A 20,334-nucleotide genomic window follows, 5' to 3' on the forward strand; every position below is an offset into this window, starting at 1 on the left:
ATAATAAAGATAAATGGTAGCAGAACAAGAACAAACATATTACACATATTATTAGTAATAATTATGTTTTAGAAATATTTACTGAGCATAGAGGCAAATAAAAAGTGCTTCATGAAATCCAATGAGCGCATGCTATATGGGTTTTGTTCTTACACGATTCTTTGGAATGACTAAAAATAAACCTTATTAATCATGTTGAACAGGAGTGATGATCAGTGGAGCTGAATTTTTACCTCCATCATTAAGACCAGTGTGGAAGAATGGATAGAGTTTCTCAGTGAAAGACTGACCAGTGAAAGAGTAGATATGAGATCTGACCTCAACATCATAGAAGGAGACCAGACCCTCCTCATAATCCACAAACACCCCCACCTTCTGGGGAGCCTGTTTCAACGAGAGGAGGAGAGGAGGAGATTCTGCAGCTTTATATTCAGTTTTATTTCTCAGCAACACAGTCCAGTATCCATCCACAGGACTCAGTGTAATCCTTCCCTTCCTGTTGCTGGACTCTCTGGTCACTCCTAAATACCACTCAGTCTTCTCTCTGACCTGAACCTCATAGTAAAATCTCCCTGAGGAGAAACCCTCCTTTCCCAGAACACAGGTACCACGATTAAATCTCTCTGGATTATCAGGGAGTTTCTGTTGTTTGTCTCCATGTTTAACTTGTTTTTCATCATCAGACAGGATGAGATTAGGATGAGCTGTATCAGGATCCAGAGTCACGTCCACTGAGAGAGAAACACAGTTTAAACCCATTTTAATCAACATACTGTAATAAATAGAGAATCATACAGACTGAATCATGTGATCAGTGAAAGCCCCACCCACCTGCATACTGCTGAATTCTCTTCAGTTCTGTTTGGAAAAGAATAAAGACTATTAGACTTCAAATTCAGGATTATTAAAAACCTGAACAGTAAACACTTACCACACTTATCAATCTTCTCCATCTCCTGTGTGAGATGTTTCTGAAGCTGAGACAGAGCTCTCCTCAGACTCTCCACACTCAGAGGAGTGTTAACACTGACGTCAGTCCAGTTCTTGGTGTGTGGGGGTCTGCAGAGGGACGGGTAAATCTACAGTACAGCAGGAGAGAGGAGAAACCCCTCAGCATGGGCAGTGCTGTCCTGTGATGGACTGCATTACTATTGAGAAACAGAGGGACTCTGACCTGTAGGAGGTGGAGGTGGTCCTCAGTGTGGGAGATCTGCTCCAGCTCAGTGTCTCTCCTCTTTAGCTTAGTGATTTCCTGCTCCAGCTCTTTAATCAGCTCTTCAGCCTGCCTCTCTGCTGCTTTCTGCTTCTCCTCCATCACCTCCAGCAGCTCAGCCTGGCTTCTCTCAATGCAGCGCACCAGAGCCCTGAAGATCTCCACACTGTCTGCTTCCTCCTTCTCTCTGATTTTCTAACAGGAGACAACAATAAGAACAATAACACTGTTTAAAGAGCAGCTTTCATATTTAAAATGAGTTTAAACGCTTTAAAATCTCACTTTATTGAGTTCTACAGAGTGTTTGATCTCCTGGATCTTCTTCAGTCTCTCCTGGATCATCTGCTGAACTTCTGTCTGTGTCTTCTCCAGCTGAGTCTGTGATAAAGAGACACATTATGATCAGTTATTCTTAGGAAAAATAGGAGAATAGTAAAATTAGTGTTAATAATTCTCTGTCTGAACATCTCTCACCTTCTTCTCTCCACTCTCCTCCTCTATAGGAACAGTGCTGTGAGTCCGGTGGTCTCCCTCAGTGCAGAACTGACACACACACGTCTGGTCGTCTCTACAGAACAGCTCCAGGGGTCTCTCATGTTTCTGGCAGATGTAGTCCTCCAGGTTCTCCACAGGATCCATCAGCTTGTGTTTCTTATATTTGAGTGTAGTTTTATGAAGTGATAAATGAGAGTCACAGAAAGAGACGCCACAGTCCAGACAGGACTTTACAGCCTCCAGCTTCTCCTCACAGCAGGAGTCACACTGAACCTTCTTAGATTTGGAGGAACGTTTCTCTGGAGCTCTGCTGGACTTCTCCTGAACTGACTTCTTGAACTGAGCAGCCAGTCCAGAGATGAAGGTGTTTATAGACAGTTCAGGTCTTTGGGGGAATTCTCTCTTACAGACTGGACACTGGCAGTGTGAGCTGCTGTTCCAGCACTTTCTGAGACAGACCATGCAGAAGTTGTGTCCACATGGAGTAGAGACTGGATCAGTGAACACATCCAGACAGATAGAGCACTGGAGCTGATCTTCAGACAGGAGACTGCTGGAGGAAGCCATGACTGACTGAGGAGACACAGAGAAGCAGCATGAAGGTGATCTGAGAGCACAGAGATCATTTCAGAATAATTCTTAGTCAGTGAATAAAAACAGTTCCACACTTTTCACCATCAAACCCATCCAGCTGCTGATCATCTCCACATTCCAGCTGTTAAAGCTGAACTCTGGGACTGAACTAAAGTGAACAGCTTGAGCTGGAGAACAGAAGTGAGCGTCTTACAGCAGTTTAAACACCTTCATAAAAATGATGAAACTAGAAGAGCGGTGAATGTTAGAAATGAGCTGAACAGGAAGGATCTCCAGCAGAAACAGGAGGAAGATTAAGAGGCATTACTATGGCGTTGTTTTACTGCCAATAGTCGAGAGCGGAGTTTTTGAATGTAAGAGTCTGTTTCATGCAGCGCTCACGGATTTTATTTGCTCACGTGTAAAATATAGGTGCGCTCTCACAAATTTACCATGCTCTCTCTCAGATTAACTCTCCTCTTGTACGAAACTGCGCACACGCTCTCAGACAATATCATCAATGTGTACCATCTATCTGCTCTTAATGTTATGAGAGTGCGCACTCAACTTCCCCCTGTGTGCTCACGGAGCGCTTCCTGCTCGAGCGCAGAGATTTTTACTGCAACAAAGCTGCTAAAAGTCTCCAGCCAATCAGAAGTGGCAACAGGATTTGACCAGTTAAATAGACCACTGAAGTCGTGCTTCATTCTGTAGTTCTCTATGAAGAAAATAAATGGGCTTTTCAAAAACTCGCCTCTATCACATTCTGTGGTAAATAAATCTGTTCAGAACTCTGTGCGTTTTATTCTGTGTACATTTTCCTCCTAAACATCACTAGATCCTCTGAATCACGAGATTGTTTAAGAGTTATAATGAGAAAAAATGCTAGCTTTAAGCTAATGCTACAGCGCACGGAACTGACATCCCAGCGCAGCTGCAGAGATCGGCAGGGGACTCTTTTCAGCGCAACACCAGCAAACTCCAACCCAGCACAAACACTAACCCAGCAGCACACAGTAACTCTAGAACAGCTTTAAATACTGTAGCACGTTTTACCATTTATCGTCTTTTTAATTCGGTGAATTAAATTAGAGATGTTTGGTGTTTCTGTTTCTGGTTTGTTGTTTTAGTACATTAAGCCACGTTAAGATTCATCCTTTCCTTTACTTTCCTTATGGAAAAAAACTCACATTAAGCCATTTTACATGTTTTACAGGACAAGTGTTTTAGACTCTGTAGTTCTTCAGTTAGCTGGGTTAGCTCTGTGGTTCTGGAGTAACTCTGTCCTGCTAGTTTTACTGCTGTAACACACAGCTCGCCTCAGTGAGGGCAGTTAGTTAGTTGATTAGTTGTTAGTTGATAATTTGGGTCATGTGTTTAGTATGTAATTAGTATAAACTAATGACCGTAATTAAATACTAAACCCACGGGGAAGCGCTGCTCCTGAACTGAGAACCACTTTCTCTTACTATCTGCTTTTTAAAGCTCTAAGACAGGCTACACTGCTCAACATCACCATACTGATAGAGTTTTCACCTGTTTAAATACTTTAATGATCCTCTGTGAAGAAGAAGAATAGTGCAAAACGCGATCCGACCGGAGTTCGCTGGTGTACTGCAGAATCGAGTACTCTGGCATTTCCTGCCACAGTTAAGCGTTAGCTTAAAGCTAGCATTTTTTCTCATTACAACTCTTAAACGATCTCATAATTCAGAGGATCTAGTGATGTATAGGAGGAAAATGTACACAGAATAAAACGTACAGAGTTCTGAACAGATTTATTTACCACAGAATGTGATAGAGGTGAGTTTTTGAGAACTTTGAGACACTTATAAGCCATACGAGAACTACAGAATGACGCACGACCTCAGCGGTCTATTTAACTGGTCAAATCCTTTTGCCACTTCTGATTGGCTGGAGACTTTTGGTAGCTTTGTTGCAGTAAAAATCGCTCCGCGAGCACACAGGGGGAAGTTAAGTGCGCGCGCTCTCTCAAAACATTAAGAGCAGACAGATGGTACACGAGAATGATATATCTGAGAGCGCGCGATGTTTCGTACAAGAGGAGAGTTAATCTGAGAGAGAGCATGGTAAATTTGTGAGAGCGCACCTATATTTTACACGTGAGCAAATAAAATCCGTGAGCGCTGCATGAAACAGACTCTTACATTCAAAAACTTCACTCTCGACTATTGGCAGTAAAACGACGCCATACATTACCAGCTTTACTTCTTCTCCCTCGTCCAAGTGTTTCTGCTCCTTCAGAGTTTACCTGTGGAGTTTACCTGACTGAAAGAGCTTCAAATGAGAGATTATGTCCTGCTGAAAGAAGGAGCTCAATTCTGTTTATCAAGCAGCTTCACTTAACTTTCGTTTCTCATCAGTGACGTCACGAGGCCACGCCCACCACCTCATGAGTATGGGTTGATGCACCTCCATGTTTTAACCAGCAGGTGGAGCCTGAACTTCACCAACTGAATTAAAGCAGTGTTACAGTATGCAGCTCTAATCAATATATCAAATAAATCAATAATCATTCATCATTTAGTAAATATATGTAGATAATTAAACACAACTGAATTAAAACAGTTTTACAGTATGCAGCTCTAATCAATATATCAAATAAATCAATAATCATTCATCATTTAGTAAATATATGTAGATAATTAAACTTCATTAATAACTTAAGTGAATCAGTTTTACAGTAGATTAAGATATTAAAGTTCTGCTGGTTTTCTGAGAATCTGATCTAATAAAAATCTCTTTATGTTATTAAACTAAATGATTAAAGTTTTGAGAGATAAATAATGAGCTCATTCTTTGTAAGAAGGTGTTTTATTGATAGTTTTGAAGAGTTTAGGTGTTTAGGTTTTATCCAGTAATGTTCTGGTGGAGATCTCTAGTCAGACTCTGGTCAGAACAGCTTGTAAAATGAAGTATTGATGAATTCAGTCACAGTTCAATCATTACTCTCTAAATAAACTCTCTGCTTCTTGTGTTCAGATCTCATTCTCTCAGTGTTGGTTCTACTGGTCGGTTCATGCTGGGAAAGGGTGTGTTAGATATAGACAGGGTTCTAGATAGGAGAACACAGCAGGTAAGAAGTTCAGAGAGTGTACAGCAGATTATAATGTATCTAAATAGAATGGAACATTGTGTAAGAACTGGTTGTTAGAAGGTAAAAGCTGAAGGTCTAAAGTTTGGATGATGGATGTGATGATGGACAGCAGCATCTGGAGATGAGGTATCTTCTTCACTGGTAATATGCTTTTTGTAGCTCAGTTATCTCTGTGGATCTGTGGATGGCCCCAACAGAAGATCAAAGATGTTGAGGTGAGGAAGCTCTCATAGATCATGGAGTTTCAGAAGATCAGAGGAAATTATAAGAACATCTGCTGAAGAAGATACAGACTGTCACTTTCAGAAGCAGCATCATGATGGAATAAGTCAGAGCTGTTCTGGTCCAGAGGAGGAGGAGCTAAACTGAAGGAGCAGGAAAGCTCTCTGCAGATGTGATGAGTGGGGCTGAGGCAGGGTTGCCAGGTCCAACAAAAATACTCCAAAAGCTTAATCTAGCCCAAAATATCTGTCTGTTACACATTTGAAGCAAATGGCAAAATAACTATGAGTGAACGACTTAGTATTTAGTTTATAAGGGATTTATTATCAGTATTGCTATTTATCTTAAAGTCATTAATAATATTGTAACATTAGTGTTTTATTAGTTGTTTTATAACAGTTTTATATCCCAGTCAAGAACATTTAATAGTAATATAATTAACAAAGAAAGAGGAACTGTTTTTGCCGCTCTTGAACTGTTTTCTCTCCTCTTTAACAATATTTTTAATCGCCTTCTGATTTCTAGTTACATTGTGAATTTATCTCTCTCTCTCTCTCTCTCTCTCTCTCTCTTTCTCTCTCTCTCTATGGGAAGTAAATTCTGCAAAAAATAAAACTAAAATGAAAACACTAAAATGAAAAATGCAGATACCATTTTGCACTTTTTATTTCCAAACGTGTGAAAATATTTTAAAATAAAATTAAATCACTTCATTTGCAATATTTTTTTTTCAATTAAGCATGGGTTATATGTGACAAAAATAAAAATTTAATTAAAAAGCTTTTTTGCTATTTTATTTTCATTACCATACAGGTATTTCACAGTCAAATCTAAAATATATTTGTAAAAAAAAAAATAATAAAAGCTTTACTTTAGCCTTGCCTTTTCGTGATAAACTGCATAATAAATGTAAAAATAAAATCTCAATTCTTACTGCTGTAAATGATAGATTGATTTTAGTGTGGATTTTACACGTTTCCCCGTCGTGTTGACGTAACATTCAAGGCAACACACACTTTTTTTGTTTTTTTCTTTGATTTTTTAAAACTAGCCCCCCAAAAAAGCACCCACCACCCCTGAATTTTCACCCGCGATTTTTAAACAAGACCAATTTGACGGGAAAACCGCAAACCTGGCAACTCTGAGCTGAGGGAGCTGTATAGGGGAAGAAGCTGAAGATCTGAGATCATCAAGTCTGATCTGCAGGAGAGAGAGAGATAAAGAGAGAAAGAGAGAGAGAGAGAGAGAGAGAGAGAGAGACCTGAAAAGAGATAAAGAAGAACCACAAAGAGTCTGATGATCCTAAACCTGAGTGATGATCAATAATCAATATCCAAACCCCCAAATGAACCGCTCACAACGTTCCGCCACTTCATACATTAATCACCAACTAATACATTCATCACCAAACTCAACAGCAGATTCAGCATCACAGCACAGCGTCCTCCTATCATCTACTGGTGATTACTGCACTGCACTGGAGCATCATCACAACCTTCAGGAACCTGCTGACGGTGATTATCTACTGTAGTAAACTTTACAGTACGAATACAGTAGAGTTTAGATTCTCTGCCCGACCCGATACCCAAGAAAATGATCTGTGAGGTAATTCTGTGTTTTTAATGCTATTTTTATTTTTTATAAAGATATGGAGTGATAATCACAATATAACAAAGTAACAAATCAAACTGTGCTTTAAATAAAAAAGTTGCACTAGTTAGAATGTTATAATCACGAAGCTCTGGGTCTCACGCACACGTGAGATCCTCTATTTGTCCGCATTACGCACTTGACTCGCAGCACTGTGTGTATCTGTTCTTAATAAACATTTTTAATAAATAATAGGTCTATGCTTCTTCAGTGTTGCAATGTTAATTAACATCATTCTGAACAGATTTATATTATTGAAACAGCCTGAAAATTATTTAAAAAGCTCAGTTTTAACGCTTTACTTACTAAAAAAAATGTGGAGTTTAAATCGGGGCTCGGGCTCATAATGACAGTTTATGGGTCGGGTTGGAACGGGCTGGATATTTTGGGCGCGATCTAAACTCTAGCATACAGTACATTTAATACACAATTCTATATTTTTTACAGTTTAAAACATTTATTAAGTATTAAGCTGTTCTGATACCACATACATGAACTTTTATATTAAAATCAGTAAGCAATGCACACTATGTAAATAAATTTTAATATATTTTAAACATGGTTTTTATCAGCACCAAAACCGGTTCATCTATAGTGTCACTCAATGGACCATATGAACAATCTTTATATTTAAGAGTGAAAATGAGCACAAAATTAATCTCAGCCAAATAAAACAGAACAAACAGAGTGAAAGCAGTAAAGACATCTATTGTACAAAACCGATTTTGGGATGTTTGAGGGTTTTTGTGTGTTTAATACTGAATCTGAGCTGAAACACAGTGTGTACTGAACTTCTGCTAAATCTGAGATCCAGACTTTACTGGTTAGAAGATCCTAGAGATAAAAAAGACCAGAGATAAAGCTAATTAGTACCTAAAAAAACAAGAATAAAAGAAGTAGACAGTAAAAAATACCACTTTACTAAAAGTAAATTAAATATTAACTAACAAATATTTAAATAATTAGCGAAGATATTAATATATTAACTAAAGTTATTTTTTATCCTATTTAGATTTATATTAGTTCACTGGTGAACTTTAGCTAAAAACACCACAGACCTGCAGATCTTACAGTTCATTCAGGAATGATTTAATACAGAAAATAAAAGGTGAACATCACCGACATAATGAACAAAAACTTAACAGACAATGATCTTTCAAACAGATATAAAGAGAATATTGATAATATTTTATTTAAATATTAATTTGTTAAACAGAAACTGACTGAATTTATCCAATATCTACTTTTAATCTACAATCTGATTTTTAATTCTGACTCAACAAATTAGATTCTGATCGAGTAAATAAACAATAAATCTCATTCATAATGTTGTGTGGACCAGTGTGGAAGTATGGATAGAGTTTCTCAGTGAAAGACTGAGCAGTGAAAGAGTAGATATGAGATCTGACCTCAACATCATAGAAGGAGATCAGACCCTCCTCATAATCCACAAACACCCCCACCTTCTGGGGAGCCTGTTTCAACGTATATATGTAGATAATTAAACACAACTGAATTAAAGCAGTGTTACAGTATGCAGCTCTAATCAATATATCAAATAAATCAATAACCATTCATCATTTAGTAAATATATATAGATAGATCGTGTTGTCGAGGTTAAGGTTATGTTAGATAGGTGCAATAACAGGATTCATGTGGGCGGAGCTTAGCTGTCAGGTACAAGTTACATAGAACCTTTAACTAGACCTTCTGTTCTACACCAGATCTCACCACTATGATCTCCCAGTCTCTTCAGAGACAGCTTTAACCAGAGCTACACACCAATTAATGCAAACCTTCAGTTTCAGTGATTTAACAAGCTGAAAATAAAGGTGGACAACATAAACAGTGTACATGTAAATTTCTTTATTTGATTTATTTCTAGAATATCAGTAATGATAAAGATAAATGGTAGCAGAATTTCATTATACACAGATCAAACATAACATTATAATCACCTTCTTGTTTCTACTACATTTTTACATCAGGGCTCTAGAGTGCGACCAATTTGGTAGCACATGCGACCTAATTTCTCAATAGTACAGAACCCCACTGTGATATAATTTTATTTCGTCATCACTCAGAAGCTGACCAAGGCATAACAGGGATTCATTTAGCTCAGAAATACAGTTAGCATGACCATTTAGCCATTAGCCGCTAGCCATCTCCATAAACCCCAGCGGTCTGTTAGCCTAGCTAGCATTGGGCCGTCAGCTGCATTCTGGTTTTGTGATGGTAATAAGTAACTCAAGTGAACTACAGTCATAATTCACATCTTATTTCAAACAACAGATCCTACCCACTCTAACCAGCACTAAGAAATCAATCTTTTATTAAAAAAACACAAAAGTGATTAATTCAGCCCGGAAACACAGTTAGCGGTTAGCTGTTAGCTATTGAAGCTAATCCACTATCTACTATGTGTCATCAGATCAGCTTGTAGACTTACACTTGTAAACCAAGAACAAAAAAGAAAATCTATTTTATTTTATTTTGACTTTATTAAGTACACTTTAATCAAAATATGGTCAAATATCTAAATTATCTTAATAATTGCATCTAATTTTAAGTGTTTTAGACAGGGCATAGATTATTACTGCAGCGTTTTCACATTTCAACTATCAATGTAAAAATGTCTTAGAGTGTAGTTACTCTTTAAGATGTATTTGATTAACCGCTGACATGTGTGACTTTTTTCCTATAATTCTTTATAAATTAGGTAAATAAAGGTGCATCAAACTATATAAAATTGGTCTTGGGTCATGAAAGATAATCCATATGATACTGAGCTATTAGATGTCCGGTTTGAACACTTGCACTTTTACATTTTATTTTTATGTAATTAATCTTAAGTGATTTAAGCTTAAATTTAAGACCAGTAAAGCTACAGTATGGCTCAGCTTGACCCACCATGCCTTTAAAACTAACAAAAATCAAAACAAACATCCTGACTCTTTCTAAATTTCCTTTGGGATAAATAAAGTATCTATCTATCTATCTATCTATCTATCTATCTATCTATCTATCTATCTATCTATCTATCTATCTATCTATCTATCTATCTATCTATCTATCTATCTATCTATCTTTATATACCAATACATTTTCCATATATTACCTTTCTGCTAGAATTGTGCTTCAAATAAAGAACTTTATGCTGTGCAGATTGTTAGTTAATTATTTACAATTCAATGTTGGCTAGCTGTACAAAAATGTCAACCTTTGAACCTTGAAGTCAGTGCACCTAACATTTGTGTTGATGCACCTAAGAAAAGCCTTGTATATCCATTTTTTCAGCTCCACTGATCATATTAGGACACTTTGAGGTTGTGTAAGAATTACAGACTGCAGTCCTGTATCTGTTTTTCTGTATACTTTATTATTATCCTCCTTTCACCCTGTTCTGGTATATGCTACTGGTTTCCTTTTGTCGCCTGCATCAGATTCTAAACCCCGACTCTGGCCTACGAAGCCAAAAACAGACCAGCTCCTTCCTAATTGATGTCAATGATGGTCAAAACCAGATCTGTACCAAGAGCTGTTAGAGCTTCCAATACGGCTCGGCTAGACCCACCATCCCTTTAAAACGAACAGAAAACAAAACAAACATCCAGACTCTTCTCTGTTCTAAAGGACCAAGGTGGTGGAATGAACTTCCACTGGGTGTCAGAACAGCAGAGTCACTTGCAGTCCTCAAACGGTGACTGAAGAATCATCGTTTCAGACTTCCTAAACTAATCCTAAAAAAAAATCTTCTTGAGTTCTAAACATAATCAAAGTTTTGTGTATCTCTTGATCCAAGTCTCTACAAACTAGCTATGATTTTGTTGTAAGTTGCTCTGGATAAGGGCGTCTGCTAAATACCATAAATGTAAATGTAAATGTAGAGGAACTTTTTTTACTGTATTGTAAACACCTCAGCTTGGTTGTAAGGATTTCTGAATTAGAACTTAAATGGATACATTTAAAAATCTCAGGAAGTGTTTGTAATGTGAACACTGTCCCTTTAAGAGCCCTTTACACTAAGTGCACTGGAGTGTAAAGAGTGTAAATTAGAGCTGGACCTAGCTCCTCTCTTTTTTTTATTTTATTTCTGTAAGTAACGCCATAAATGTGCTTTGGTGCTGCATTATTTCATGTATGAACTAATAAATAAGTAAGTGTAATAGTGCCAGAGTGAGTCTGAGTGCAGCTCTAATCAACATATCAAATAAATCAATAATCATTCATCATTTAGTAAATATATGTAGATAATTAAACACAACTGAATTAAAGCAGTGTTACAGTATGCAGCTCTAATCAACATATCAAATAAATCAATAATCATTCATCATTTAGTAAATATATGTAGATAATTAAACACAATCTCAGTAGAACAGTTTTACAGTAGATACAAATACAAAATGAAACTAAAAGATGATGAAAGTTTGGAGAGATATATAATGAGGTCATCTGTTGTAAGAAGGTGTTTTATTGATAGTTCTGAAAATTCGTGTTTAGTTTCTTTCTGTCATCCAGAAAATAAGAGGTGGTTGACATAATGTTGCTTAGTGGTTGCTATGGCAGATGCTGTGGTACCCAGGTGGTTGCTTTAGTGTTTCAGGTGGTTGCTCAGGTTTAGCCAAATAAGTGCAATAATTACCTCATGTGGTTGGTGAGGGTTTGTATCATTATATTAGTGAATTTGTATCATCATGACATTTAAAGGTAAGGCTGCACCAGTTTATGAACCCAATTTATTTGTATAAATAAAAAATCTATTTAGCCTATTGCTGAAGAACAAACTCAGCAGAGCTCAGAACATTATTAATTTATTAATTTATTGCTTAGGTCATGCATTTAATAATACTAATTTAATAATAAAATTTAAGACGCATCAATTCAGATTTGACGTATCCGACTTATGAAACTGACTAAAATCTGATTTTTATAAAAGCTGTGTGGGTGCAACAAGGGGTGCAACTTAAAAAAGGTGTCCACAAACATTTGGACATATAGGCTACGTTCACATTAAAAGCCACATGTTCACATAGCCATGAAAATATCAGATCTGAGCCACATTGAGCAAAAAATCAGATTTGAGTCACTTTAGCCTGGTAATGTGAACATAGCATTAGTGTACATTTGGAAATGTATAATCAATTCTTTCAGTAAAAATAAACAAATTAAATGTGTTTATTTTTGCATACAAAATCAATTTCATTGACATATAAACTATATTTCAATAACAAAATCAAAATAAATATTAACAAATATTTACAAATCAAAAAGCTTTAAAGTGGGAATTACCAGTGATATGGGCTTAATTTCAACTTTATTCTGGACTAATACAGACAGGTCTTTAAGATCATTGATTAATTTAATTAAAGAAACCTGTAATAATCAGTATTATGCCTTTATACAGCTGAACTGAAGTGAACATTCCAGTGCCTAAATAATCCTTTATATATTTATTCATTTGGTACTTTCTTTAATCAGTGACTGAATTGATAATTGATCATTTAATGCAAACCTTAAGATTAAGTGATTTAACAAGCTGAAAATAAAGGTGGACAACACGAACAGTGTACATGTAAATTTCTTTATTGGATTTGTTTCTAGAGGATCAGTAATGATAAAGATGAGTGGTAGCAGAACTTCTTCCCACTGACCTGAACCTCATAGTAAAATCTCCCTGAGGAGAAACCCTCCTTTCTTAGAACACATAAATAATCATTAAACCTCTCTGGATTATCAGGGAGTTTCTGTTCTTCAACTTAAACAGATAGAACATAACATTATGATCATCTTCTTCTTTCTACTTCTACATTCTTATATCCTTTGTTTCAGCTCCACTGATCATATTAGGACACTTTAAGGTTTGTATAATAATTACAGACTATAATCCTGTGTCTGTTTTTCTGTATACTTTATCATTATCATCCTTTCACCCTGTTCTAGTATATACTTATATGTTTGATGGGAGATAAAGCCAATGGTGCTGGAATAAAACGTGCATTATAAATGCAGGATAAACTGGATTCATTTCACTGGCTTCCTGTTGCCGCCTGCATCAGATTCAAAACCCTGACGCTGGTCAACAAAGTATATTTCAGAAATATTTACTAAGAATAGAGGTAAATAAAAAGAGCTTCATGAATTTCAAAGAGAGTGATGGAAAATTAACCTTATTATTCATGCTGAACAGGAGTGATGATCAGTGGAGCTGAATTTTTACCTCCATCATTAAGCCTGGGGTTGAAGAATGGATAGAGTTTCTCAGTGAAAGACTGACCAGTGAAAGAGTAGATATGAGATCTGACCTCAACATCATAGAAGGAGACCAGACCCTCCTCATAATCCACAAACACCCCCACCTTCTGAGGAGCCTGTTTCAATGAGAGGAGGACAGGAGGAGATTCCAGAGCCACATATTCAGTTTCTTTCCACAAACACACAGTCCAGTTTCCATCCTCAGGACTGGCTCTAATATCTCCCTTCCTGTTGCTGGTCTCTCTGGTCACTCCTAAAGTCCACCAAGTCTTCCCACTGACCTGAACCTCATAGTAAAATCTCCCTGAGGAGAAACCCTCCTTTCCCAGAACACAGGTAGCACGACTAAATCTCTCTGGATTATCAGGGAGTTTCTGTTGTTTGTCTCCATGTTTAACTTGTTTTCCATCATCAGACAGGATGAGATTAGGATTTGCTGTATCAGGATTCAGAGTCACGTCCACTGAGAGAGAAACACAGTTTAAACCCATTTTAATCCACATACTGTAAAAAATAGAGAAACATAGAGACTGAATCATGTGATCAGTGAAAGCCCCACCCACCTGCATACTGCTGAATTCTCTTCAGTTCTGTTTGGAAGAAGATTAGAGAAGATCATTCACTATTTACTAAAGAAGTTCCATTACAGTTTATCAATGATCTGATCAGTATGAACCATAAACCAGCACATATATATTAACATTATCGGTCAGATGGACTAATGCAGAAAGTCCCAGAGGTTCTCAATTGGATTTGGGTCTGGGAAATGTGAGGTCCAATCAAAAGCATCAATGCCTTCATCATGCATGTCTACATGCATACAGGACCCACTTGAGGACATCAGGCTCTCATTCATGCCTCCCTTATTGAAGCTATTTCTGACAGTTTGGTCCTGAACATGGACACCAGTGGAGGCTGGTGGTCAAGTTGTAGGGTTCTGGTTTCTTCCCGCATAAAGTAGCAAATGCCAGCCCTTCTGCTGGGTTGGTCTGCTCTCCTTGTGTAATGGCCTATGCCATGGTATTTCCACCATGCATTTGAGGCTGTGTTTCTTGCAACAGTGCTATGAACCTGAAAAGGCTGCAAATACCACCTTCTTCTACCAGTAGTGATAAGGACACTAGCAAAACTTGAGCAAACTAAAGTAGAAGTAGTCAGAATGGATAAGGAGAGAGTGCTTTCTGTATCCAACCACCTGCAAAACCATTTCCATTTAGGTGGGTTTTCATGCTGTGGCTTCTCTGGTGCACCTGTTGCTACCAGTTGAATCAAAGCAGGTGAATCACCTTAGCTTCCTACATAGGCAGATTGATATCCCTGAACATTAAAACTTAAAACACTTACTGATCTCAGGAATCTTCTCCATCTCCTGTGTGAGATGTTCCTGAAGCTGAGACAGAGCTCTCCTCAGACTCTCCACACTCAGAGGAGTGTTAACACTGACGTCAGTCCAGTTCTTGGTGTGTGGGGGTCTGCAGAGGGATGGGTAAATCTACAGTACAGCAGGAGAGAGGAGAAACCCCTCAGCATGGGCAGTGCTGTCCTGTGATGGACTGCATTACTATTGAGAAACAGAGGGACTCTGACCTGTAGGAGGTGGAGGTGGTCCTCAGTGTGGGAGATCTGCTGCAGCTCAGTGTCTCTCCTCTTTAGCTCAGTGATTTCCTGCTCCAGCTCTTTAATCAGCTCTTCAGCCTGCCTCTCTGCTGCTTTCTGCTTCTCCTCCATCACCTCCAGCAGCTCAGCCTGGCTTCTCTCAATGCAGCGCACCAGAGCCCTGAAGATCTCCACACTGTCTGCTTCCTCCTTCTCTCTGATTTTCTAACAGGAGACAACAATAAGAACAATAACACTGTTTAAAGAGCAGCTTTCATATTTAAAATGAGTTTAAACGCTTTAAAATCTCACTTTATTGAGTTCTACAGAGTGTTTGATCTCCTTGATCTTCTTCAGTCTCTCCTGGATCATCTGCTGAACCTCTGCCTGTGTCTTGTCCAGCTGAGTCTGTGATAAAGAGACACATTATGATCAGATATTCTTAGGAAAAATAGGAGAATAGTAAAATTAGTGTTTATAATTCTCTGTCTAAACATCTCTCACCTTCTTCTCTCCACTCTCCTCCTCTATAGGAACAGTGCTGTGAGTCCGGTGGTCCGTCTCAGTGCAGAACTGACACACACACGTCTGGTCGTCTCTACAGAACAGCTCCAGGGGTCTCTCATGTTTCTGGCAGATGTAGTCCTCCAGGTTCTCCACAGGATCCATCAGCTTGTGTTTCTTATATTTGGGTGTAGTTTTATGAGGCATCAGATGAGTGTCACAGAAAGAGACGCCACAGTCCAGACAGGACTTTACAGCCTCCAGCTTCTCCTCACTGCAGTAGACACACAGCACCTTCTTAGATTTGGAGGAACGTTTCTCTGGAGCTCTGCTGGACTTCACCTGAACTGACTTCTTGAACTCAGAAGCCAGTCCAGAGATGAAGGTGTTTATAGACAGTTCAGGTCTTTGGGGGAATTCTCTCTTACATACTGGACACTGGCAGTGTGAGCTGCTGTTCCAGCACTTTCTGAGACAGACCATGCAGAAGTTGTGTCCACATGCAGTAGAGACTGGATCAGTGAACACATCCAGACAGATAGAGCACTGGAGCTGATCTTCAGACAGGAGACTGCTGGAGGAAGCCATGATTGACTGAGGAAACACAGAGAGAGATATAAAGGTGATATTCTCAGGAAGTGTAATGCCTTCATGGTTAATGTTTCAAATACGAACACAGAGATTACAGATCACACTCTTGAGCCATTACAGAAATTCCCTCTGCCTGACTTTCTGTTCCTTAGAGTAGATTTAGTTCCTCTCAGAAAGACTTAAAACTGAAACTGTCTTGTTGAATTAAAGTTTAAAGACAACATTTCAACAGATAAAACAAGTTACTTTACGTGAACAAAGTGACAACAAGACTCCCTCAATCTGAAGGAAGAAACATTGGAAGGAAGGAAAACTCACCAGCCGGCTTCACTTTTCTTTCTCTGCTTTTCTGCTTCTTAGATCAGATCCAACAGATTTAGTTCCTCTAAGAAAATATTAAAGCTGAAACTGAGTCCTGCTCAAAGGAGACGGATTCTGTTTATGAAACAAGTTCACTATGGTTTCATTTCTCCTGAGTGACGTCATGAGGACACACCTGTGCTCCAGGTACTCAAACCAACACCTGTAAATTTCCACTCGTCACTGTAATAGGAACACTGTTAAATGCTACAGTATATTCCTACAGTACAGCAGACTGCAGTTTCAGGACTGAAGCCCTATAATCCTACATTCTCTACTGCTGTATAGTACATTTTGTAGCTAGCTAACAATATGTGGACGTTTACTTGGTATAGGAGGCATGTTGGAGATTGTACCTCACAAACATTAGCACTGGAGCTATGATGCTAATTTAGCTAACGATCTTCATAGTTAAGTGTAAAAATGAGCAAAAAATGACATTAGCTAAATAAAACAGCACAGAGTGAAAGCAGTAAACACGACTATTGGACATTTAAGATGTTGGGGTTTTTGTGTGTTTAATACTGAATCTGAGCTGAAACAAAATGTGTACTGAACTTCTGCTGAGTCTGAAATCCAGACTTTACTAGTCAGATCCTATAAAGATAAAAAGACCAGAGATAAAGCTAAACAGTACCTAAAAAAAAAAAAAAAAAAAAAAAAAAAAAAAATATATATATATATATATATATATATATATATATATATGTATATATATATATATATATATATATATATATATATATATATATATATATATATACATATATATATATATATATATAAAATATATAGTAAACAGTACCACTAACTTAGACATAATACTAAAAGTAAATTAAATACTAACTAAAACTATGTAAACAATTAACTAAGATAATAAGATATTGACTCAATGTAATTTTTATTATATTAATATTTATATCAAATCAATGGTGAACTTTAGCTAAAAGCAGATTTCCCCAGTTGACTCTTGATACCTGTTTATTTCAATATTGATTAAAACACATTCAGAAATTATTAAACATCTAATAAACATTTAGATTCATTAAACATATTAAATATAATAAAACACCACAGACCTGCAGATCTCACAGTTTATTCAGGAAGGATTTAATACAGAAAATAAAAGGTGAACATCACCGACATAATGAACACAAAATTAACAGACAATGATCTTTCAAACAGATATAAAGAGAATATTTGTGTTGAAATTGATAAGATTTTATTTAGATATTAATTTGTTAAACAGGAACTGACTGAATGTTCCCCAAAATCTACTTTTAATTTAGAACCTGATTTTTTATTCTGACACAAAAAATGAGTTTATGTTAAAGTAAATAAACAATAAAGCTCATTAATAATGTTGAACAGGAGTGATGATCAGTGGAGCTGAATTTTTACCTCCATCATTGAGACCAGTGTGGAAGTATGGATAGAGTTTCTCAGTGAAAGACTGAGCAGTGAAAGAGTAGATATGAGATCTGACCTCAACATCATAGAAGGAGACCAGACCCTCCTCATAATCCACAAACACCCCCACCTTCTGGGGAGCCTGTTTCAACGTATATATGTAGATAATTAAACACAACTGAATTAAAGCAGTGTTACAGTATGCAGCTCTAATCAATATATCAAATAAATCAATAACCATTCATCATTTAGTAAATATATATAGATAGATCGTGTTGTCGAGGTTAAGGTTATGTTAGATAGGTGCAATAACAGGATTCATGTGGGCAGGGCTTAGCTGTCAGGTACATGTTACATAGAACCTTTAACTAGACCTTCTGTTCTACACCAGATCTCACTACTATGATCTCCCAGTCTCTTCAGAGACAGCTTTAACCAGAGCTACACACCAATTAATGCAAACCTTCAGTTTAAGTGATTTAACAAGCTGAAAATAAAGGTGGACAACATGAACAGTGTACATGTAAATTTCTTTATTTGATTTATTTCTAGAATATCAGTAATGATAAAGATAAATGGTAGCAGAACTTCATTATACACAGATCAAACATAACATTATGATCACCTTCTTGTTTCTACTTGTACATTTTTACATCAGGGCTCTAGAGTGCGACCAATTTGGTAGCACATGCGACCTAATTTCTCAATAGTACAGAACCCCACTGTGATATAATTTTATTTCATCATCACTCAGAATCTGACCAAGGCATAACAGGGATTCATTTAGCTCAGAAATACAGTTAGCACGGGCATTTAGCCATTAGCCGCTAGCCATCTCCATAAACCCCAGCGGTCTGTTAGCCTAGCTAGCATTGGGCCGTCAGCTGCATTCTGGTTTTGTGATGGCAATAAGTAACTCAAGTGAACTACAGTCATAATTCACATCTTATTTCAAACAACAGATCCTACCCACTCTAACCAGCACTAAGAAATCAATCTTTTATTAAAAAAACACAAAAGTGATTAATTCAGCCCGGAAACACAGTTAGCGGTTAGCTTTTAGCTATTGAAGCTAATCCACTATCTACTATGTGTCATCAGATCAGCTTGTAGACTTACACTTGTAAACCAAGAACAAAAAAGAAAATCTATTTTATTTTATTTTGACTTTATTAAGTACACTTTAATCAAAATATGGTCAAATATCTAAATTCTCTTAATAATTGCATCTAATTTTAAGTGTTTTAGACAGGGCATAGATTATTACTGCAGCGTTTTCACATTTCAACTATCAATGTAAAAATGTCTTAGAGTGTAGTTACTCTTTAAGACGTATTTGAGTAACCGCTGACATGTGTGACTTTTTTCCTATAATTCTTTATAAATTAGGTAAATAAAGGTGCATCAAACTATATAAAATTGGTCTTGGGTCATGAAAGATAATCCATATGATACTGAGCTATTAGATGTCCGGTTTGAACACTTGCACTTTTACATTTTATTTTTATGTAATTAATCTTAAGTGATTTAAGCTTAAATTTAAGACCAGTAAAGCTACAGTATGGCTCAGCTTGACCCACCATGCCTTTAAAACTAACAAAAATCAAAACAAACATCCTGACTCTTTCTAAATTTCCTTTGGGATAAATAAAGTATCTATCTATCTATCTATCTATCTATCTATCTATCTATCTATCTATCTATCTATCTATCTATCTATCTATCTATCTATCTATCTATCTATCTATCTATCTATCTATCTATCTTTATATACCAATACATTTTCCATATATTACCTTTCTGCTAGAATTGTGCTTCAAATAAAGAACTTTATGCTGTGCAGATTGTTAGTTAATTATTTACAATTCAATATTGGCTAGCTGGACAAAAATGTCAACCTTTGAACCTTGAAGTCAGTGCACCTAACATTTGTGTTGATGCACCTAAGAAAACAAACAAAACAAACATCCAGACTCTTCTCTCTTCTAAAGGACCAAGGTGGAGGAATGAACTTTAACTGGGTGTCAGAACAGCAGAGTCACTTGCAGTCCTCAAACGGTGACTGAAGAATCATCGTTTCAGAGTTCCTAAACTAATCCTAAAAAAAATCTTCTTGAGTTCTAAACATAATCAAAGTTTTGTGTATCTCTTGATCCAAGTCTCTACAAACTAGCTATGATTTTGTTGTAAGTTGCTCTGGATAAGGGCGTCTGCTAAATACCATAAATGTAAATTAAATGTAAATGTAGAGGAACCTTTTTTTACTGTATTGTAAACACCTCAGGATTTCTGAATTAGAACTTAAGTGGATACGTTTAAAAATCTCAGGAAGTGTTTGTAATGTGAACAC

General features: G+C 36.9%; 2 protein-coding genes across 2 annotated transcripts; both read right to left on the reverse strand.

The window, feature by feature from the left end:
• Positions 1–61: 61 nt before the first annotated feature.
• On the reverse strand, positions 62–2,630 carry LOC125780494 (E3 ubiquitin-protein ligase TRIM39-like). Its single transcript, XM_049481990.1, has 6 exons — positions 1,688–2,630; positions 1,496–1,591; positions 1,175–1,408; positions 932–1,079; positions 832–858; positions 62–731 (listed from the first exon to the last, which is right to left on the reverse strand). The coding sequence occupies exons 1-6, from the start codon at positions 2,273–2,275 to the stop codon at positions 187–189; spliced, it is 1,638 nt and encodes a 545-aa protein (XP_049337947.1). The 5' UTR covers positions 2,276–2,630; the 3' UTR covers positions 62–186.
• Positions 2,631–12,838: 10,208 nt separating this feature from the next.
• LOC125803785 (E3 ubiquitin-protein ligase TRIM39-like) lies at positions 12,839–16,950 on the reverse strand. The gene is made up of 6 exons (XM_049481984.1): positions 15,624–16,950; positions 15,432–15,527; positions 15,111–15,344; positions 14,868–15,015; positions 14,087–14,113; positions 12,839–13,986 (listed from the first exon to the last, which is right to left on the reverse strand). The coding sequence occupies exons 1-6, from the start codon at positions 16,209–16,211 to the stop codon at positions 13,442–13,444; spliced, it is 1,638 nt and encodes a 545-aa protein (XP_049337941.1). The 5' UTR covers positions 16,212–16,950; the 3' UTR covers positions 12,839–13,441.
• Positions 16,951–20,334: the final 3,384 nt, after the last annotated feature.

This window comes from Astyanax mexicanus, chromosome 8 (genome assembly GCF_023375975.1).
Source record: "Astyanax mexicanus isolate ESR-SI-001 chromosome 8, AstMex3_surface, whole genome shotgun sequence".
NCBI lineage: Eukaryota > Metazoa > Chordata > Actinopteri > Characiformes > Acestrorhamphidae > Astyanax > Astyanax mexicanus.